Here is a 23,567-nt window from a genome sequence, read left to right as displayed (position 1 = left end):
TCAGAGCCTGGAGCCTGCTTCGGGTTCTGTATCTCCCTCTCTCACTGCCCCTCCCCCACTCCTGCTTTGCCTCTCTCTTTCTCTTTCAAAAATAAACATTAAAAAAAAGAATTTCAAGACTGATTGCAGAACATTAAACCCCAAGGGTGCGGATGGGTGAGCGAGGGGCCCCAGGCTGTGCTGCTCACACATCCATGACGCAGTCCTCAGGTAACAGTGCTCATTAAGACAGAAGAAGGAATGGAAAGAAAAAAAAACAAGCACAAAAGTTCCTCCAGTTAAGGGGCGCCTGGGTGGCTCAGTCGGTTAAGCGTCCGACTTCAGCCCAGGTCATGATCTCACAATTCATGGGTTTGAGTCCGGCATCAGGCTCTGAGCTGGGGGCTCAGAACCTGGAGCCTGCTTCAGATTCTGTGTCTTCCTCTCTCTCTGCCCCTCCCCCACTCATGATCTGTTTCTGTCTCAATAATAAATAAACATTAAAAAAAAAAGTTCCTCCAGATAAGTGAGGGTGCCCAGGGCTCATTATAGGATGAAATATTTAACTTCTGTCCCTTAAAAAAAAATTAGGCCTGCACTCTGTCCTAGCTGATAAGACATTTCTCATTTGGACATCCACCACCTCCCCCCAACCCTCAAAATCCCTTAACTCGGTTTGATATCCTCTCGAGATTTGCCGAAGTAAAACATTTCTCATGGTGGAATCCTAACCAGAAAGTTACCTGATGGGACCCAGGAGAGTGTCAGGAAGTGGGGGGAGGGGGCGCACAGTGGCCGAGGATGGTCCTATTGGCAAATGGCACCCCAGGGCCAGAGATGCTGGATGACCCGAAGGTGTTGGGCAGCTCCAAATAAAAGAGAGCCCCCCTGCCCCAAATGCCAATCATGCCCCACTTGTAAAAATTTCACAGCGCAGTTACCAGTAACTGGATATTCAATGGAAACCCACCATCTGGACCCACTCTCTCTGGTCACATCCGTGAACAACAGAAAGCCCTCAGGACTACTGTCTAGGGTCTCTTTAAGGTCTGAGCTGAACCTACCAGGGTGTCTGCCCCACCACCATTTCCCCCTAGGGAAGGCGGGGTGAGGGGGAAGGCGGGGTGAAAACCCATCCACCCACCCAATCATTTAGTGGGAGCTCATACATGGGAGGGTGGTGTTTGTCAAGACACCCTCACATCCCCTCCCTCTTCCCAAGCAAGCCTCAATAGGCCTCCCTGGGGTGGAGGGGATATTCAGTCTCCGGAAGAAAGCCCCCCTCCACACACACCAGCCTGGCCCTAGGAGTCTGGGAGGATAGCTTCAGGAAATCTCAAGGTAGGATGCAGTGAGGCCCCAGGGTGGAAATTCAGCAAGAGTGAGAGATTAACCTTGGCTTTATATAGAGCACCTGTGTCTTCCGGAGACCTCCCTGCACTGGGCAACAGCAGGGTGAACCTTCCTAATTCCCCGAGGGTTGGGCACCCCTTCTTGGAGCCCCAACCTCTTGTTGGGAACTGTCAGGCTCTGGGAAGGTCCACGCGGCAGTCTGGAGTCCCGCTCTCCTGGCCACCGCGGGCGCAGCCCCCTGACACTGGGGCGACCGAGGGAAAGCAGGTGTGCAGGGCAGCCCCACGCTCCGTCTGCAGTGGGGAAAGACGGAGGCGATGGCCCAGACGGCCTCCATTACCAGAACGAATTCCCAGGGCAGGCACATCTGCAAGGGCTTCCTGCTCAGCTGAGCGATGCATGCCCATTCTGCAGCTGAGAAAGCAAAGGTGTTGAAGGCACAGGGGCCACGGTCGAGGGAGCGCGGGGCCGGGAGGAAGGGTGGCTGGTCCTGCCCTCACCCTGTGTCCAGCAGCCTGACCTTGAGGCCCAGCCCTCTGTCCAGGCTCCCTCCAGTCTTAATGTGAGCTGGTCCTCCACAGCCTGCCTAAGTTTCTAGAAGGACCACATCGTTTTGCTGCCCTCAGAGTGAGAAGAGGACTGTAAAGGCTGGGAGTGTGAAAACTGTCAGACAGCCACCGTGCATCGTGGTGCCTTGGGGAACCCGACAGAGGAGGGGGACAGACCCTCAATGGGGCTGAGGTGCTAGCAGCAAACCATGAGCTGTGGGTGACACTGCCCTGTCTGCACACCTTTCCGTGGCAGCTCTTCCCTGGGGTGCACATGCGTGCACATGCACATCCACCACACGTACGCACACACCCATACACACATGCACATGCACACACATCCCCCCCACACACCTACAGCCACACACATACTCATACACATGTGTGTGCACACGCACACCCACCACACTTATGCACTCACAAATGTGTGTGCACACCCACACACATGCACACGTTCATACACGTGTGCACACACATGAGCACACACACGCATGTACACATGCATGCACGCCGGCATGTGACCACACCCATGCACATGCACACCTACACCATTCATATGCATGTGCACAAACACCCATAGACATGTGGATACACCTATACAGCTACACCCATGCACCCACCCATGTGCACACATTCACACATGTGCATGTACACATATGCGCAGTACACACACCCACACACATGCATGCATACCCACAGATACGTGCATGCACACACCTACACCACACCCATACACAGATATGCACACACAGCCACACCCAAACACCTATGTGCACACACTCCTACACATGTACATGCACACTAACAGCCACATGCCTGTGGCCACACACACACACCTGCACCCATACACATACGTGTGCACTCCAGAAAGACCCCGGGGATGAGGAGACTCTGGATCTAGCTGACTGTTCTGGGCTCTTCCTGTCTCTGGAATGCCTCTACCTCCCAGTTCCCAGACGGTTACTAGTCTTGTCTCCCTTTGAGTCAACGTGTGTGTCCTCTCTGCCTCCCACCCTGTACACACACACTTTTGTCCACCTCACTTGCCCCAGCTCCCTACACACCAGGATGAGAAACAATTCAGAAACAGAGTGGAAACCAGGTCTGGAGAGAGCACTCACTGCGGAGGGACGTGGCCAATAGCTGCTATTTTAATTTCTATTTTTCCAAGACCTCTGTGCCCCCTGTCGAGGGGTGACAAGGGCTGAATCCTTCCCACAGGTTTCCGGTTTTGTCCCATTTTAGAGCCACCGCAGCCAGGCTCTGTCTCTATCTCCCCGCTCCAGGGCCTGGGACGGAGTCACGGTCCGAATGAGTTTCTGACAAGGAAAACACTCTTGGTTTTATGAGGAATGTCTTCAGGCTTTCGGAAAGCACCAGAATGCCCTCGGTCAGGACGGCTCACACCCAGTGTGTTCTTCTATCTCAAAAATCTATGGTTCTCAAAGGCTCCCATCTTGCTCGACCCTGGACTTGGGCTTCAAAGCTGCTGTTTCCTCCAGTAACAGTGAGAAAACCTTCTGGGGTCCAGATAAACACCCACATCCTGATCAACCACTCCCACCTCATGGATATGAGCCACTAAATCCAGGCCATGTCTTTGTGAACCCTTTCTCCCACGACAAACATTGTAACTCTAAAAGTGAGGGCCAGTGACCTGATCCTGACCCGAGGACCTCTTTGACTTTTTCAGGGAATTAAAATTATCTGGAATCCTGATGGTCTGATTCCCTCTTTTTGCCCAAGAGTTTCTCACTGAGCTTGGCAACAGGCCATTCTCTGAAGCCAAGCCAGGAGGCCTTCAAAGACACGGCTCACAAGGCTCAGGTGCCGACCCTGGACATTAGCGCTGTCCCCCAGATTTTTCTAGTTCTTGTCCCGGACACATGGTAGGACTCGATGGCCCTGCCTCCTTCGTGTTAGGGGAGAACTCCACACATGCTTGGCCATCAAAGTATGGGCAGAAGTAAAATGTGCTACTTCTCTGAGCTGAAGCTTTCAGAGCCAGTATGTGACTTGCCACATTCTCGTTCTCTCTGCTGCAGTGACAAGCAATGCCCCAGAGAGTGGTTGCACCATCAGCCCAGGGTACAGAGGCCACGGCTGGCCCAGACACAAGAAAGAAACCTTTGCTGTTTCAAGCTGCTGCTTGTGGGACTGTTTGTTATACAGCAGAGCCTCACCCATCCTGCCCAATACAAACTGGTGACTGAAAAAATTCTGTAGCTGCTGCGAACCTGCTTGCTGCTTGAAAGGAGGGAACAAGAAAACAGCAAGAGGGAGGGAAGTGGAGGGTCCAGAGCAAGCTTATCTGTCATCCCTTAAATCTGCCTTGTCTTCTCACCTCTCCTGCTTGTAGGCATATAGCCTTCTGCTCTGGAGACAGTCCCCTTCCTCTGCCTGGGTGAACTCCATCAAATCACCACCAATCCCAGAGCACCGTCCCTGGGATTTCTCTTCCTGACAACTTCTGCTTCCAACGGGACTATGGACGGACTCACCCTCCATGCACACAGACATGGTACTGTGGCACATAGCGCCGGGAAGGCAGCAGAGGACCATCTCCAGTGCGCTGCCTTCCCACCAGCAGGGCATGTCTGTCAATGGGTGAAGACATTTTTGGTTGTCACAACCGAGGGGGCGGAGCCCCTGGCCAGGGATGCTGTTAACCATCCTACAGTGTGTCGAACAGCTCCCCCCATACAGACATTAATCTGGCCCCAAACAGCAGTAGTGCCAAATCTGAGACACCCGCTTCTATGGCTAGAAGGCCTGGGCTCATGTCCTGACACTCCCAGTACTGTGATTTGGGGCATGGCGCTTCACCCCTCATTCAATGCCTACCTGTAACAAATACAGACCTGAGCTGCGGCCGACTGCCCCCTCCGCTCAACTAAGGTTCCTGGAAGGTAGGAACTAAGCTTTACTTACACACAGATCCTTACCTGCTGGCGTAGCTTTGAGACAGTCTGCACCCAGTAAATGTCTGTGGGCTATGTCAGGAAAGAAAAGCTACCCGTTTGTAAGAAGTAGACCAAGCCCTCTGCCTGGTCCCCCAAAGGCAAAGTCTGTGCATGTAGCAAAACCTCCGCTGGTTTTAGCATCAGTGTTTGATGACTTCTAGTTCACTGCACAGCACGAACACCATCACACTAACTCTCAGTAACCAGAATGTTTAAGAAATGAGACCAACACACACCATCCTGGAAGAATGCAGGTTCACAAGAAATAAATTTTATGACCGCGATGCTATCAGGAGAAGGGACTTGGAGCCAAATGAACCGGCTACCAACAGCCACAACACATTTTATTTATTCAACCTCAAACAAGCACAGATATCAAGTTTTAATCTCAACCAGGAATGTAACAAGAGGGTTCTCCCCTACCTTCTTTCCTTACCTCTATGGGACAAGTTCAAACCAGAATCAAATCTAGGCTTTGGTTTTTTGTTTCAAGTTTATTTATTTATTTTTGAAACTGAGAAAGGCAGAGAGGCGGAGAGAGAGGGGGAGAGAGAGAATCCGAAGCAGACTCCGCACCGTCAGTGCAGAGCCCTATATGGGACCTGAACTCATGAATCATGAGATCAAGACCTGAGCCAAAATCAAGAGTCAGACGCTCAACCAACTGAGCCACTCAGGCGCCCCTCAAACCTAACCTTTGAAAAAGTACCAAATCAGAAAAATATTCTGAACCAAGCCATCATGTGATTCAGCCACCTCTTTGATCTTGGGCCCCATCAAATGATGGCTGAGATATGCTGGAATATTCCAATAGGGCCTCAGGGGCTGTGTGGAAAGCCTGCAACCACCTATCTACACGAGACCATCACCACGACCCAGGCCCAGGGGACTCCTGTCAAAATGCTCCACTCGTTCTTCAAAAACCCCCTGAGCCCACATAGAAAACAGTCCCTTCGTTGTGGGAGGCTGTTTGTACAAATTCACCAAAGGAGGTTTTGCAAATATTAGACTTCATTATATCAAGGAAGAGACAGCCACGCCTTTTCATTTCTTAGGACTCATTGAAACAGACGGAGGATGCGTGTTTCACACACCGTGAAGTCCCAGGTACATCACGAGGCGGAAAAACAAAGGTAAATACGTTCTTAAGTGGACGACATCGACCCTCTTTCCCAGGGCAGACGGAGTCCGCCAGCAGGTCCTCACCCCACTGACAACAAGGCCACTTCCTGCTGTCCCTCTGGAGACAGGTGACAGCACAGCCCACTGGCCCACCATGCGAGGTGTGACATGGGGCTGGTTTTTGAGAGAGAAATTACTCTGGCCACCACTGCTCTGGGCACACACACGCGTTTTATTGGGTGTGTGATCAATGCAAAAAGGGAAGCACTTATGGGACCTTTGGCATGACCCTGTTGCAAAACGAAACCCCAAAGCGCAGGCCGGGCTGACGAGGTGCAGGGAGAATGGGGTTGGGGGCCAGATCCTGAGCCGGGGTCCTCAGGGAGGCCTGCGGGGAGGCCCCGCAAGGTGCCAACGAGACACTCCTGCCTCGTGCCTTTCTTTTTCCCCTTATTTCCAGGCACAACAATCAATAGACAACTTGCCTTAACTATAGCTGGCCTCCATGGGATCTCGTGGCCACCGGTGGGTGGGTGATGGTGTGAGTGGGGGCTGCTGTGGGTCATGGTCACCATGCTATTTGAGAGTCAGAGAAATCAGGGGCAGGATGGGACCTCAGGGGTGACCAAGCCCTCTCACTGGGGCATGGAGAGGGACAGCCCCACGATGGGACACACGGCAGGTCCAGAGATGGATGCACAAGGCTTTTGATATCCTGCTCGTGTCCTCCAGCACCCCTGGGGAATGCTTCTTTAAAGCCCAATCAAGGGTGCCTGGGGACTCGGTTGGTTGAGACTTCAGCTCAGGTCATGATCTTATGGTTTGTAGGTTCTAGCCCGATGTCGGGCTCTGTGCTGACAGTTCAGAGCCTGGAGCCTGCTTCGGATTCTGTGTCTCCTTCTCTCTCTGTCCCTCCCCTGCTTCGCTCTCTCAAAAATGATAAACATTAGAAAAAATTTTAAAGCCAGATCATTTCACCAAAAAGGACATACCAATGACCAATAAGCACCTGAGAAGACGTTCAACACCATGAAAAGACAAAGAAAAGAAAAAGAGATTCCAACCATGAAGAGCCAGCCCCACACGGTGAGAGAGTGGCTAAAATATTAATCAGTGTCCACACCACAGCCTGGCAAGGATGCGGGGAAACCGGCTCACTCACACACCGCTGGTATGGTCACTCTGGAAAACAGCGTGGCAGTGTCTTAAAAATCAAAATGAGTGTGTGACTCGCCTATGACCTGGCACAGGCACACACCAGGGCGTTTATCACAGCCATGTGAAAATTCACGGTCACACAGACACCTGTGCTTGAGTGTTCACGGCCGCTTCCGACGGCTCCAATGTCCCTTCCTCAGGGGACAGTGAAATGAGAGGCTCAGATGAAGGTGAGGCAAGGCCCTGGGGGCATCAACCCTCTCCCCATGACTGCGGGGTCTCCTGACTTAACCGAAGCCTGCAGAAGGCAGTGCGAGGTGATGCCCTTGATTCTGGTTCAGGGTACATCTGAAAACACAAGCATGCAACAGGCTTTCACCTGTGTTACTGAAAAGGACCCGGAATGCCTGAGTGCTGCGCCCTATAATCAGGGAGCCTCAGGACACACATGAATGTGACTTCCATATGTGTGGAGTCTCCCTGCAGGGGGAGGCGGGCTGCGTCCTTGGGGACCGGGACCATCTAAAATGCCATCTCCATCTCCACGGTCCAGAGCTCGCCTCCCAGCCCCGTGGGCAGTAGTGAGGGGCTCTAACTTCTCTGCTTCCCTCCACACCAGCCCCAGGAGCTCCGATCACGCTCTAGAAGCTCCCTTTGCACTGCCGCTGCCCCAATGGAGTCTCTATGTTCATACAAAGGTCCATTCATTTCCAAGGAAAAGAATCCTCTCTCCGTCCCACCTCTGAGTAGAACATTGATCTGGAACCAGACCGAAGCGTAACCCCAGGGCAAGTATGTGAAGGTGACCCGGATGCCCTTGGCCATCTATCTCCCCATGGCTTCTGCTCAGATCCCTATGCCAGCAAACCCATTTCTCAGTGCCCTCAGTACAGCCAGCCCCCAGCCCCCGAGGCCCAGGGCCCAGAACGGAATGGATCACTCTCCGCACACGGAGGACCTCCTTCCTCCGTCCACACCATGGGCAGCAGGGGGGAAGGGCTAGAGTCCCAGCCCTGCCACTTAGTGGCATGTAGCCGGGACAGCAACCTCGTCCATGTGCTGTGGAAGAAGGAAAATATATACCTTGCAAAAGTGAAACGAAGTCATCGACGGGACGTGGCTAGCACAGCACAGACGGGCCAGAAATCTTAGCTGCACATGTTTTATTACTACTGTGCACCCGAGACTGCTCAGCACATTTACCGGCTATACTGTATGGTTAATTTACACTGAATTTTTAGTAACTCCCAGGGAATGTCAGAAGCAGCATCGATGGGGCCAGGGCCCTCCATCCTGTCCTTCATGCCACTGAGTTTTTGAAACCTCTGCTTAGGAAGCACATTCTCCTCTAGGTCACAGTGAACTGATTTTTCTTTTAATTTTTTTAAATATTTTATTTATTTTTGAGAGAGAGAGAGAGAGCGAGCAGGGGAGGGTCAGAGAGAGAGGGAGACACAGAATCTGAAGACAGGCTCCAGGGTTTGAGCTGTCAGCACAGAGCCTGACATGAGGCTCGAACCCTCGAAGCATGAAATTGTGACCTGAGCCAAAGTCGGACGCTTAACCAACTGAGCCACCCAGGCATCCCTGTTTTTTTTTAAGTTTATTATTTTATTTTGAGAGAGAAGGCATACATGTGATCAGAGGAGGGACAGAGAGAGAAAGAAAGAGAGGGAGAGAGAGAGAATCCCAACCAAGCTCCCTACTGTCAGTGCAGACCCCAACTGGGACTCAAACTCATGGTCTGTGAGATCATGACCTGAGCTGAAAGCAAGACTCAGGTGCTCAAACAACTGAGTTCCTTGGGCACCCCCATCGTAAACTATTTTCGGAAGTTCTTGAAATCTTCTTTCCAAAGTCAGTGTCACCTGTCCCCAAACTACAGCGGGGGAGGGGGCAAGCTGACGGTCCCCAGCAACGGGCCACCTGGGACACTTCAGGGCACATCCCATCAATGCCAGGGCTCCCGACCGAGGCTCTCCTGGGGATGTGGTGTCTGAGACCAGGGGCTGCAGATGGGAAACCTGGGCCAAGATGGAAGGTATGCCATCGAGGGCCTCAGCAGGCCGGATTTCAGCTTTTCTGAGCGAACCAGCAGCCTGCAGGGAGGCGGGAGGCAGCTCTCCCCAGGGGGCAGGAGGATTTGGGATGTACTATGTGATATCGCAAGGCCCACGGCGTCCAAGTTGCTGCTCCACATCGCTCAGCCTGGGCTCAAAATTAACCAGGCTGGGCCAATAAGGGCTACTGTCCATCGCACTGCCTCTCAGACTGCCTGTGAGGTCAAGGCCTCTGCATCCCAATGAGCTCTTTGGTTTTTCGTTCCCCCTAGACCTCAGTCTCTCGATCCCTCCAGAGGGCAGGAGTCTGAAGCTCGGGGGAAAGATGTAAGCACAGGCCGGGCCAGTGACACATCTCCGGGAGGGGGCACAGCCCCAAGACATCACGCAAAGTGACATTCAGTGCCTGGATCCTCTGCCCAGAGGCCTCACCACCATCTTGGGACACACATAGGCTCACGTGGCCCAGCCGCAGGCAGGAAAGATGGGGACCCGAGGGTTAAGGCGGCAGACTGCCCGCCCCACTTTACAGCCAGGAAGGAACGAGCGTTTCCACGGCCATACTAAATGTGTAGTGAGGCAGAAGCCGGGATTCGGCAGGCGGGGCCCGTGGCTATGCCAAGGTCTGCACTGGTGGGGACTGGTCACTGCATAGCTCTCGCTCCTGCCGGCCTACGCGCCTTGCTGGGTCTTCGACATGAGCTGTTCGGTCCACCTGACTGGCTCTTCCCTCCACACCCCTGGCCACCACCCCAGCCACCACCCCAGCCCTGAGGAACAGCTCAGCAGGCCAGGTCTGGACAATGGCAAAGAGCTGCTGTGTGACCAGCGGGTGCTGGCAAGGCTCCCCTCTGCTCATGTCGGAGGAGGAGTTGGGGGGTGTGCAAAGCAGCCTGCGGTCCCCAAGGCCTTGCCTGGGCCTGCTGTGAAAGAAAGCATCTCTATAACCTGAGAAAGAGCCTCCTTTAGTAAGTGCCCAGCCATTCAGCAGCTAGGGCCCAGGGAGGGCCAATTAAGTCACACTACAGATACCTCCCGGGTCCCAGAAGATCCACGTAAATTGGGGGTGTTTCTGATATACACGTATGTATCTCCTCCTCGCTTTGGTGAGCTGGGCTGAGCAAGGAGGGGCTTGAGGGGAGGGGCCAGGAGGGATGGAGCCTTCCAGACTCCCAAAGGCCGGGCCCCCTCTGCCTGGATGAGCCCGGGCCAGTTTCCACTACCCAAAACACAATGAGAAGGGACTGGTCTCAGGTGACTAACCGGACACCCCCGGGCCAGCAGCTGAATACCCCGCATTGTTTGGTCCGCTTCGGAACTGAGCCCCAGTGCCTGAGTGAGGCCTCTCTTGCACCTGAGAAACCTCTTTGAGAAAGTCAGTCCTCCCTGGTTTCGTCATCTGGGCCAGGAGCTGTACTGGGGACAGGGACCAGCTCGGCGCTGGGCAAAGGGGACCTCTCCCCACACCCATCCTGGGCTGCACGGCCCACTTCCTCTTCCCACGAGCCCAGGAGGGATAGATGAGGAACCCAAGGCACAGTTGGTTAAGTGTCCGACTTCAGCTCAGGTCATGTTCTTAGTTTGTGAGTCTGAACTCCACACTGGGCTCTGTGCTGACAGCTTGGAGCCTGGAGCCTGCTTTGGATTCTGTGTCTCCATCTCTCTCTCTGCCCCTCCTTTGTTCTGCTCTGTCTGTATGTCTCTCTCTCTCTCTTAAAAATAAATAAACATTAAAAATAAGAAGAAAGAAAAAAGGAAAAGGCACTTCTCTGGAGTCCCACAGCTCTCCACACCCCACCCTGCCCCAGGGTTCTTGCTCAGGATCAGGCTCAGTGAACACTTACTGAACAGAAGTCCAACCCCACCTTTCCTGACCACGTTCCTCTGGTCAGCTGGGGTGGGGGCGGGGAGATCTCCCAAAGGCACATTTACATGCACTGCTCACTGCAACTTTTTCTTCTTCTCTTTACATTTATTTATTATTGAAATACAGAGACAGCATGAACAGGGGAGAGACAGAGAGAAGGAGACACAGAATCCGAAGCAGGCTCCAGGTTCTGAGCTAGCTGTCAGCACAGAGCCCGACGTGGGGCCCAAATCCATGAACCGTGCGATCATGACTGAGCTGAAGCCAGACACTTAACCAACTGAGCTCCCCCGGCGCCCCTCACTGCAACTTTTACCAGCTGACCATCAATCTGCGTGCAGTTTGGCGTGCGGCATTAAGGTATCAAGAGGGAGGCGGGGCGAGCTGCCCTCTTTCTTCCCAACCTCCTGGAGCCTTCAGATCCAGAACAATCCCTCTGGCTTGGCACTTCTAGCAGAGGAAACAACCCCAAGGCCTCACCCACGCCCCCTTTCCAGGGGCCAAGTTCAGTTCTGTGACGCCCTGTTCCACAGCAGGCATAGGGGCTGCCTGCGCTTCACATGGCAACGCAGATTGTCACTTATTCGCTCTGGTCTAAGGAGTATGCTCCTACTCGAGGCCACACACCCTCTTCTGAGTTTGGCAAATCTCAAGTATGACTGCTGGCATCGGCTGTCCCTGCAGAGGGCAGATCCCCAAGGACCAGCATCAGTGAGGACACAGGTACCTGCAGACAGAGACGGCAGGTCCACGTCTGCTGTCTGGGCAGCCACTGGAAGCATCGTCTGCCCGTCACCGTGGGCAGCCCCCAGAAGGGAGGTCCGCTCTGTGCCAACATTTCCAGATCCACCCCGGTCCGGCCATGCTGAGGAAGGGCCCAGTTTACAGCTGCGGAACATAACGTCTGCTCTAAACGTGCACGACTTTGCTGGACTGGCCTCTTTCACTCTGCAGGACCCAGGGGAGAACATCACTGTGTGGTGATGGAACAAAATCAATGCTCCCATTAAGTATCCTCAAACCCTAGGTGGAGCATGGGCTCCTCCTCAATTATTCAGGAGCCCACGGCCCTGTTCCAGGAACGCCCCTCACCTGCCCAGGGGGTCCCCTCCGCGCCGCCAGAGCTTCCTGAACGTCGGTACAGGCTGCTCCCTGACCTGCGCACTGAAGCAGCAAAGCATAGAGCAGGAAGCTGCGTTGGCGGTCCACGCGGGCCCAGGTGGGGCTCAGGCAGGGGAGCTGTGCTGAAGGTGGGGTGCGGACCCCAGAAGGACCCACTCACTGTGCTCCCGAGGGCGCGGCAAGTCCTCGTCAGGACCTGCTCTGCTGCGCCCCTGACGGCTGCTTCGCACCCCGTCCTGACAGTGCTCTCTTTAAGCGCTGCAGACGTGGGCCCGCCTTGCAGGAGCACCGTGCTCACTTTCATCCATCCTCTTTTGAGAAGGCTTTCAAAGCTCTTCAAGGGGCTCATCATTAAAACTAGTTTAGGCAAGTGCCTGGGTGGCTCCGTCGGTGAAGTGTCCGACTTGGGCTCTGGTTATCATCTCGCAGTTCATGGGTTCTAGCCCCGCCTTGGGCTCTCTCCAGCAGACCTGGGGATTCTCTGTCTCCCTCTCTGCTGGCAGTGTGGAGCCTGCTTGGGACTCTGACTTCCTTTCTCTCTGCCCCTCCCCTGCTTGTGTGCTGGTGCACTCTCTCTCTCTCAAAAATAAACATTAAAAAAAAAAAAGGTAGGTTAAACAGGAAAGACTCACACTCTCTCAAACGGCCTCTACAGACGCGATCTCACTAGACTCCCAAAGACCACAAGAAGTAGGAAGCCTTTATCAATGTACCCATTACACAGATGAGGATCCCAGCCAAAGAGGCCAGCTGCGAATCCAAAAAACACTGGCCTTTCCAGCACACTGCATTCCGGAAGTCCGCCCAGCGGATTCCCCAGAGGTCTCCTAAAGGACTCGGAATTAAAGTCCTTAATGCTGGAACTACAGTGATGGTGGCTGGGGACAGGGCAGGGCGAACAGGGTTCCAAGGCCTAATTTAGACTCAAATATCCACTACAAGCCATTTGAAATTCCCCATCCCCCGCCCCTCTCCCCACCACCATTAGCCAATTCTGCATCCGTAAGGATTTTTCAGCACTTTCTCAGAGACCAGACAGCATCTCCAACCTCCTGGCGTGAACACTGAGCAAGCAAATCTTCCCCCACTTCCCCCTGGGCTCTGCGACGTGGGATCTGTCGTCCCTACAAAACATCCTGGCCATTTCTTAAGCTATTGGCCGAGGTCAGATTTTCCACTTGACATTGTTAAGAGATTAAGCTGTTTATGTCATAGTCATACACAGGCCTCTTCGGTTTCCTGCTGGCAGAGTCAGGTTAGATAAGGATGACAGAGGTGATCTACTCCCCAGAGTGATCCCCTCCCAGGATCCCCTCCACACCCCAGCCAGGACTGCTCCCTGGAGTGGAGAGGTGGGCTGAATTGTGTACTGCATCTACCCTTCAGGTGGCTGACTAGTAAAAAGTAAAGAAATAAAACCCAGTAAACACCCATACAAGGCAGGGGATTCGACACGCCCACTGCTACCGAGCTCTGGAAGCAGCGCTTCGCAGGAGAGCATGCAGAACCCCACACGTTCTGACCCAGTCAGCAACTGCCGTAGAGAAGAGGAGAACAAATTGAGCTGAGCCTGGAAAGAATGTCAGGGAAACTGGAAAAACACGTGCTGGAAGCGGCCTGGGGGTGCCATGACCTCCCCGCCACTACCCGGGGGCCACCAGCTCGCAGCATACCACGAGACACTGCAGACCGAGCCGGGTGGATGGCCCTTCCCCAAATCCCCCCGTCCTGCGTGGTAGGAAGATGCTAAGCACTGGTCATGTAAAACCTATTACAGCTTCTTCTTGCAAAACAGTACAGTTTATTCGTTCTGATGACCTGGGTGGGGGGGGGGCGGAATGCAGAGGACACTTAAGAAAGGTCTCTGTGCTCTCAGGGCCCCAAAAGCCCAAGGCAAATGTCCCTCATTACTGCCCTCGGATGCACAAAGGGTCACTTTGTGAATGTGGCCCTGCATCAACAACAAGTGTTATCACCTCTTTTTTTAAAAGGGTCGAGGCTCAACTATTGGACCATGAGATTGTGACCTGAGCCGAAGTCGGACGCTTAACCGACTGGGCCCCCCAGAGCTGCCCCAACATTATCACCTCTTCCATTAGTCAGACCCTGACCTTAGTCACCAGTCAACAGAAGTAATCTCCTGGCCTCCACTTGAGATGCAGCATCATTTAATTTTCCCTTTCCACCCGGAATGTGACCACAGAAGTAAAATGCTGGATTAACAGGATATCCATAAACTTCACGAGGGAGGAACCTCTTTAGTTGAAAATGCACCACCACTTCCCTCCACTGCCCTGAGGCTGAGTGAGGATTTTTCCTGCTTATTCTGAGTGGGGGAATAAAAACACATCCGCCCCTCCCCCAATTAAATTAAACATGACCATGACTGGCAGAGACTAATTCTGCCTGCTTACTGGCTGTATAAAGCTCCTACTTTTTAGTTACTGGTCAAACTGAGCCGGTTTGGTGCAAAAGAGATGTAAAACTTTAATGGGGGAAATAAAGGGAGTCTTGACTACAGTGACCTGCAAAGTTACCTTCTATTGAATGGGTTTCCATTAAGTGATAACAAGTCAATAAAATGCCCAAGTAAAGCTCAACGGAGGGGAAAGATCTGATTTCTAACAGAGCCTTCTTAACATAATTGTTGAGAAACACGCCGGACCAGTTAGTCAAAAGCCTGTGTGTTGACTTAGCCCAAGTCCCTCCTCACCAGAGAAGTCCCACAAGGTGGCCGCCTGCACGTAAGAGGCACCAGAGTGGTCTTGCGGGTACACATGCCGCCCCGAGTGTCTCCAGGCTCCTCAGCCCTCATGGAATCCCACGGAACAAAAGGAAGCCGCTCTAGGAAGCAGCGAACGAAGGGCCGGTGGCCTCTTGCTCTCAACGTCCCTCGCCGCCCGCTGTGGGAAAAGCCCGTGTCTCCCCAACGCCCTGTGAGTTCTGGTCTCAGAGAAGTCACTTCATTCCAGCCCTTTCGGCTGAGGTAGACTTACCACCCAATATTCTACTGAGAGGAGAAGAATGTAAACACCATCCCAAGAGTGATCCCAGGATTGCCACAGAGCATTTCTTGCAAGGGGCCCCACGAATTTTCCAGACATGGCCTCCAGGTACTCAGAATGTCTCCCAACCCCACCTCGACTGACCCCTGCTTTAGCCTCCCCTGCATGCCAGGCGCAGCACTAGTCGCTCTCACAAACACTGCCTCACTCAGCTCGCAGTGCCAGGGGCGGGGGGGTCACCCCTGCTCTCTCCATTTTCCGCAAGGCCCGTGGGCCAAGGGCAGACTAGGATCTCACCAAGTCGTCTACACCCTAGTCGGGCACCCTGAACCCTATGGCCGTAAGGTCACAGGAAGCAGCAGTGAGCTGGTCTTCATTGTTCTTTTTCCCCTTTCATTGTTCTCCATATTCTAGATGGTTCTGCATTTCCTTCATGCGCACATGATACAGCAGAGGTTTTGTCTCTCTTTCATTCATTCATTCTCCCATCCCTTTCACAAAGGTTTTGAAGACATGCACTATATTTAAAATTTTTTAATGTTTATTTATTTTTGAGAGAAGGAGACAGTGCAAGCAGGGGATGGGCAGAGAGAGAGGGAGAAGGAGAATCCCAAGCAGGATCCACGCTGTCAGTGCAGAGCCCAACACAGGGCTCGATTTACAAACCCTGAGATCATGAACTGAGACGAAATCAACAGTTGGATGCTTGACTGAGCCCCAGGCACCTGAATGTTCTTGCTATTAAAAAAATTTTTTTTGTGTTTATTATTTATTTGTGGGGAGGGGCAGAGAGACAGGGAGACACAGAATCTGAAGCCACTCCAGGCTCTGCGCTGTTAGCAGAGCCCAATGCTGGGCTCGAACTCACGAACCATGAGATCATGACCTGATCCGAAGTCAGATGCTTAACCAACTGAGCCCTCCAGGTGCCCCAATGTTCTTGCCAATATTTTTTTGAGAACAGAGGCCCAACATCCTCATGAGATGAAATGCAGGAGCGTCACAATGCTGGGTACACCTGCTCTGGGTGCTGAGACCGCCTAAGCGCCAACGACCTCGATTCACGAAGCTCAGAGCACGCCGGCTGTCACAGGAAGGGCACGCAGCCTCGGGAGAACAGGACATACAAAATCCCAACATAAACATCCAGATGCTAAAATGGCAGTTGACAGGCGCCTGGGAGCCTCAGTCAGTGGAGCATCTGACTCTTGGTTTTGGCTCAGGTCATGATCTCACGGTGCATGAGTTTGAGCCCCACTTCAGGCTCTGCACTGACAGTGCAGATTCCTGCTTGAGATTCTCTCTCCCTTTCTGTCGGCCCCTCCCCCGATCACACTCAATTTCAAAATAAATACACTTAAAAATGGCAGTTGGCACTCTAAATGGCTTTTCATATTATGGAAGAGCTAACATTTGCGTTTGGCTTGATTTCCTAAACAGTGTGCTCCCGGATTCGTGAAAAATCCATCTTCCCAGTGTTAACTCTACCCGGTCAGGAGAAAAATCACTGCAAGGCACACTTGTCATGGATTTGAGGGCCTGGTGTGCAGAACCTTGTTGCCTATCAAAACCCTTCTGCCCCAGAGGTGTGACCACAACACCAGGTAGAAGGTCCCAAGTTAACCAGAATCACCTGCCAATGACCCGAGTTTCTTCTACCAAGATATAAAATTCTTTCCATTAAATACCTTCCCATCTGCCTTAGCTAAGTGAGTCGAAACCTGATAAAATAAATTAAGTGTTGACAATGTTACCAATACCCGCAAGTGGTACACATAAACTACATGGAACTCATCTAATCTGTAACTACATTTGGCAGGCAGGTGCCCACAAAATCAGAAAAGTGATGTCAGCACGTACAAAACAAAAATTCTGGAAATGATTCATGGAGCACCTGAAATGCCTTTCTCTAAAAGCAGCAATCAACGGGTTTGATACATTTTTCTTGTAAAACCTGAAGGCCAGGTAAATCTTGAGCTGTGTTTCTGAAGTCCCGCCCATCCTTCTCTTTCTCAGTACCTCGCCTTCGATACGATAATCGTCAGAAGGGATGTTCTTGCTCTGTGCAAAGTCTTCATTTTCAAACTTCAATCTCTGAGGGAGTCAAAGCTCTCAGATAACAGGATGCCTCTTTTAACTTTCAGGTTCACGTTCTGGCCTTCTATCAGAAGTGCCTCGTATACCAGTCTAATTATTAATGAGAATCTTGGGTATGGTACAGATGACGTATGATGCTATTTCACTGCCACATTACAAAGAATGTTCCGGTAAAGAGAAGAAAAGAGGCAGATCAATGGATGAGTCTTTAATAGAAGCTCATAGTTCAACGTGCCGGGTTTTGGCCTCAGCAGCTGAGGGCCACACTATCAGACGCACCGATGCATTTTCACATACACCAGGTTTTAATTCAAAAGCCTAGAATTATATAGTCACAGAGGCAGATCTAGATGGATTTCATCTCCAGGGAGGTTGACCTTGGACCTCTCTCTCTCTCTGAGTCTCTGTTTCCTCATCCCTCAACAGATCAGAGCACTACCTGAGCCTTACATAAATGACTCGGGGTCTTCCCAGGTCAGAGAGATGCTGAGGCCACGTCAGAAAATCCTCCCCACAGCCCCGAGATTTAAAAAAAAGGGTGCCCTGTCTCCAGAAAACAGCACATGCAGCCTGAACCCTGAACCCCAAAGATCTGAGCCTTCAGCATTCTCATCCAGACAAGAATTTTCTATTTAAAAGTACTCACCATTGCATCAATTTTTTTCTCAGTACCCCTCAAAACACTTTTAAATTTTAATTTGGTTTACCCAAAATAAAGGTTTTACACTTTTCAAAACCACATAAAACCATTTTAAACTGTTTGACTTTTTACCGCATGTCTGAGTTAATTTTTCACTAAACACACACACACACACACACACACACAACAAAAACAGAACTACTCAATATTAAAAAAAAAAAAGAAAAAGAAAATTCCGATGGCTCTTAAAAAATAGTAAGGACAAAGAAGGCAAGGATTTCATAAGACACCTCTCTCTATGTGCTCCCTGGGTCAGTAAGCCAGGGTTTTGTTTTGTTTTCTGCACAAATAATTGATAACACAGTTTTGGAATAAATCAATCAAATCCACTGTGAAAAGTCAGCTGCATGCATATTTTAACATCTCCTTTAAGCCTGGTATTTCAATGACCCAGATACTCTTAATGGAATGACAGAGGACAGCAAGGAACTCTTAAGTCCTCTTACATCACAAAATACAAGGACACCATCCTTGATGGTCCAATTAGCTTCCCTTCTATTCACTTCCCTTCAGACCGCAGAAAACAGTAAGTGTGAATGTGCCTGGATGGAGACCCTCAGAACACAAGGCTCGAGATACTGTTACTTCTGAGCAAATTTCCAGCCTCTGATCTTTCATGAACAGGCAGGTGCAAAACCGTGGAACCTTCTAGGGCAGGGGCAGGCATCGGTCAGGTTCATCAGAAGCAAAGCCCAAGCTGCAGGAAAAGGCGTGAGGTTTGCACGTTTCCAAGGATGTCTGCATGCACTGCAAATGTGCAGAACCTGGATGGTTAGGCAGCTTTCCGTGCACAGGGAGGGCTCGGGGATTTTGGTGCACGGGCCCCCGGGGTTGGGGGGTACCCAGCAGGAGCTAACAAAGCCACTAGCTTCAGACACGCCTGGGCCGAGGCCCCTGTCCCCACACCGTCACACAGCCACCCCTTCGCACAAGTAAGGAACCCGCTGTATGAGGCATAAAAGGCTTAGCTCCGTGGAAAGACAGAGCAGCATAAAACGTTTCAGCATGGGTCCATGGGCCAGGCTGAATGTGCCACTTCAAACCCATGTGTACAAGCAGGTGTAAGCAGGTGTGAGGGTGTGTGTGAGGGTATCGGTGAGCACTGTGAGGGTGAAGGCATGTGGGTGCAAATGTGAGGTGCATGTGTATGAATGTGATCACGTGAGTGTGAGCATGTGCGTGCATGTAAACGTGAGCATGAACAGGTGATGGCAAGAGTGAACATGTGTGTGAGTGTGTGTAGCTGTGTGGGGTAAGGGTGTGTGAGTGTGGGCACATGTGATCGTGAGCATGTGAGTGTGTGAGCACGTAGTGTGAGCATGAACTTGTGAGGGCAAGGGTGAACATGTGTGAGTGTGAGCCGGTAAGTGTGAGCTTGGACATGGAAGGGCAAGGCTGAGGGTGTATGAGTGTGCACAGGTGTGAACGCATGTGTACGTGCGTGTGAGTGTGCACAGGTGTGAGTGAGAGGGTGTGGGCCCTGGTTGTGCAGGGCCGCCCTACATACAGGAGTGGGGAGATGGGAAGAGGCTGGTTCTCAGCGCCTCAGAGGACAGCGAGGCCCAGATTTATCTGCAAAGCCCCGAGGGCCCAGCCAGAGACCCAGTGGATCAAGATGTCTGGCCTCCTGCAGACAAAACATCGAGCTCAGGGAATCAAGTGATGTTTGTCCCTAGGAGCAGATGTTTTGAGGTCCCTGGTCAGGCTGGGCTGTAACAAACTGTATAAGAAAAAGAAAACTTAGCTCACGGCGCAAGTACTCAACCAGAAGCTGAAAAGTCCCTAGAATCCCATAATTTCCAGTTGGTTACCCTACCTTCCCCCACGCTTGCACTCCCCGTGGGCCTCACGTGACTCAGAGTGAAGCCGGCTGGGGGACTTTTCCCTGGCTCTCCTCTGTGGGTGTCTGGAAGCCTTGCAGAGGTGGCGGGCAGGCTGGCCACCCCTCACTTCCACCTCCGGACCTGTGAGCTCACAGAACGCCCCTCCGCCATCCGCTCCCTCCGCTGGCAAAGGGACAGAAAGAATCAGCACCTGTCCTTACTGATCTCCCTTGAACTTGCTTCCAGACCAGAGCCCTCCGAAGACACTGGGACGCAAAGGCTGTTTTGAGAAACAGCCAAGAGGAGCTGCTAATCCATCATGAGAAAGGCCAAGTGCAAGGCTGGATAAGATGTTAAAGCAACTTCGAGCGTGCCGGAGGTTTAAAGAGCAATGGTAAGAGGGGAGCTGAGGGCCATCTCCTCCAGCAGGCCTGCAACTGCGGGCAGGAAGGCAGAGAAACGAGCTGCGCCTGCAGCAAGAAGCAGTCCCTTCACCTGCTTGTCCGTCTCCTCCAAGAGGGTGTGTGTGAGCCCTGTGCCGGCAGCCCCGTCCTGCCACAAACCGCCAGGCTGATGGGGGCCAGACTCTGCAGAGACATGTGCCCCCACCTCATCAGAGAGCAGAGCTGTGACAAAAGAAACACCCGGTTTTGGGCATTTCAGACTGTGATTTCTCAGCAGGAGTCACAGAGGAACGCATGGTGTGGTCCAAAACACCTTAGAGAAGGATGTGAAGTGGAAATAACACGGTTCTCAAGGGCTGTAGCTGAAGTCAGATGCGGTACCAGGAACAGTATGTGCTATTCAAGATGAAATCGGAAGGCTACCTGTGACGGCAAAATGCAGACTTTCCCCCAGGGGGTAGAGCACAAGACCTAGGAAATTCCCCACACTCTGGAAAAGCTGAGAGAAAGTCCAGACCTTTTCAGAAGTGCTAGCGTCGACTCTTCACGTCTTCCGTGAGATGCTCTGATCCTCCTAAGAGGGAAAACAGCCTGGGCCGAGATTCACTATGTAATAGAAGTAAAACTCCTACGGACGGCCACAGCTAGCACAGGAGGTTACTGTGACAAATCAAAACGCACTTGAAAACCTATCTGAAATGCACCTATACCAGCCAACCAGCACATGCATTAGGAGTCACCTGCCCTAGAGGTTACACCCAGTGCCTCTCTCGGGCAGTTCAACCGAATATAACATTTTGCTATTTAAAAAACTGTCTGCTCAGCTGAAAGCATGGCTTTTATTTTAATTCATACACCAAAACTGTAGCTTAGTGACACTGGTCCCACCAATATCACAATGTCCTGACTTTACTACCTGAGGCTAGGCGGTTCTGGACCCAGCAGACCGGTCACAAGCACACCCACAGGTCTCGAGACCCCATTGGAGAATCACATCAACTCATACCTTGGCCTGTCCCTAGATGCTAGGCTAATTCAGTGCCCTGGTCAGTTTCTCCTCCGCCTAAACAGATGGAAGAATGAAGCGTTTCACCTGATCAGACAAAAGCTGGTCGGCACCTCTGTTTTAGTATCTTTGGGGATTAATCAGGAAGTCCTCAGTAATATCCATAATATCACCTCCCTGAGAAGCGAGTTGTGATCTACCAGAGAAGTACCTTTAAAAACTGTTTTTTAAGATGTACGCGGAAATAGTGATCAAAGTGACTTGATTCACTGTCCAAGCTACAAAGTGCACAGTCAGTGCCTAGGCACCCCTCACCGCCCCCCAGCCAGCAAACACCCCTGTAGAGAATTCTAAGTTGGGATTGCCCTGGCACCCTGATCAGAGTCTCGGAAGCTCAGTAGAAAAGGAAGAAAAACAGGGGCATGAAAACTAGTTCAAGGAAAATCTCAGAATGAGACTCACCACTCTGGGCTTCTGCTGGTCCAGGGTATGCAGGAAGGCAGAGTTGGGGTCCAGACAGCGCTCGGGGTCACTGGAGATGTCTTCCTCTGAGTCTTCATAGGAAGAGGAGAAGCCAGTGGATGAGGCAGATGAAGAGGACAGTTTCCTCAGGGGCAGGCTGCCCCGAGGACTTCCCTGGGTCTCTTCAAAGGTCTGGTCCTCCTGGGCACCCGTGTCTGTAACGATGACGGCAGGAATATTGCTGGGGCTGCAGGCCTCTATCAGGGGAGGCTTGTCCTTCTGATCTGGGGAGAGCAGCTCTGGGCTGGAGGGGGCGTCTCCCACGGGCTGGTGGCTTCCCCTAGTCCCCTCTGGCTGTACACCTGTGCCACACGTCCAGGCCAGACCGGCTTCCTCCATGGGGCCCGGCCAAGCCGTGGAGCTCCCAGGCTGCACGCCTGCCCTGTCTCCAGGAAGGCACTGAGGTTCCTTTAGAGCTTTCGCGGCTGCCCAGCAGGGGAAAGGCTCTAGCATTGCGCCAGAGGGAATTCCTGCCTCCACCTCCCGCGGCGCTAGCTGGGCCGAGCGGCTGGCCGCAAGCAGGCCCAGCGTCGAAGACCCTTCATCCACTCCGCTGCAGCGCCGCCGAGGCTCCCAGACCACCGGGGCCCCACTCTGGGCCGCCTCGGGGCCTACTGACCCCAAGTCTGGAGATGGCTTGATCCGACTCCGGAACTCAGAAGGCTCCGAACTTTGCGCGTTCACAGTCCTGTTCTCCGGCCTTCTGGCTTCAGGCGCCCCCGAGCCCCGCACCCCACCGGGCGGATCTCTTTCCCCCACCTTCCCAGAGGGCTCTCCGCCGCAGAGCGCCCCCCTCTCTGGGACTGGGCTCTTCTCTCCGCTCAGAGGCTGCTCTATACAATGCACATGGGACTCCCGGGGGTGCATACCCCCAGGCTCCAGGGCCCTCTCAGCCCGCTCAAAGAGGCCAGGGTCGTGTGGCTGGTGTGGCCCACTGGCTGTGGCTCTCACTGCCACTTCTGTGGACGTCACGAAGTTCACGCGGACTAGCCCCGTCGGGGGAGCTGGGCAGCTTCGCGTTCCCCAAAGCGGAGACACCCTCTTGTCAGTTTCCCCAGGTCTGGAGGAGCCACAGTGGGGTCTGGCAGGGATTTCCTTCTCCGCTACAGAAGCCGCTGGGCCCTGAGCCCCTGACGGTGGGGGCGCAGCCGGGCCTGGGAAGAGCGCCACCGCCTCCTCGCCCTCCGAGAGGCACTGTCCCGGCGCCCTCCCTCTCCTGCTGGAGCCGGCCTCCGCGGTCTCCGGACATGGTTCCCCCAACGACTTTGTTCTCCGTTCCTCGCTCTGAGCCAGGACTCTTCCCGGGGGCTGGCTGCTGCTGCGGAAGGGGCACGGAGACGGTGAGCGAGCCCTGCCCAAACGCGGGCTGCGGGGCGCTTGGCCGGCGGAGCTCTGCGCCTGGATGTGCGCCTCGAACAGGCCCACTTTCTGGTTCACCTGCACATTCTGTAACTCGCGCTGCAGGATTCGCGGCTTCCTCTTGGCCTCCTCGGGCCTCGGAGGGGAGAGGGAGCCGGCGCTCACCACCTGCTGCCCGTCTCCTCTCCGGCTACCCGCCCAACTCGGGCTGCCCACGCCGCCGCCGCCGGCGCTCAGCCTGCGCTGGCCGATCCGCCAACCCCCGGGGCTCCTGGGCTCCTCGGGCGACAACGGCTCGGCGGGCGGGAAGAGGAAGGAGGCGCCTCTCCCGGGGCTGAAGACGTTGCCGGGGCTCAGCGCCGCCCTGCTCGGCGGCGGGGACGTCTCGCTGCCGCGGGGCCGGGGGCCGCCGCTCTTCGCCTGGTCGGCGCTATTCATGATCACCAGGCTGTTGAGGGCGTAGCAGTACACAGCCATAG

General features: G+C 53.2%; 1 protein-coding gene across 1 annotated transcript in view; it reads right to left on the bottom strand.

Moving 5' to 3' along the window:
• ITPKB (inositol-trisphosphate 3-kinase B) overlaps window positions 1–23,565 on the bottom strand; it is an 82,583-nt gene extending 59,018 nt beyond the window's left edge. The window contains exon 1 of the mRNA XM_029934895.1: window positions 21,670–23,565. Coding sequence (XP_029790755.1) covers window positions 21,670–23,565 — 1,896 coding nt within the window. The remainder of the gene's footprint in view (window positions 1–21,669) is intronic.
• Between the last annotated feature and the right edge of the window lie 2 nt (window positions 23,566–23,567).

The sequence above is a fragment of the Suricata suricatta genome, chromosome 3 (genome assembly GCF_006229205.1).
Source record: "Suricata suricatta isolate VVHF042 chromosome 3, meerkat_22Aug2017_6uvM2_HiC, whole genome shotgun sequence".
In the NCBI taxonomy this organism is placed as follows: domain Eukaryota; kingdom Metazoa; phylum Chordata; class Mammalia; order Carnivora; family Herpestidae; genus Suricata; species Suricata suricatta.
This window is presented reverse-complemented; position numbering and strand designations above follow the sequence as displayed.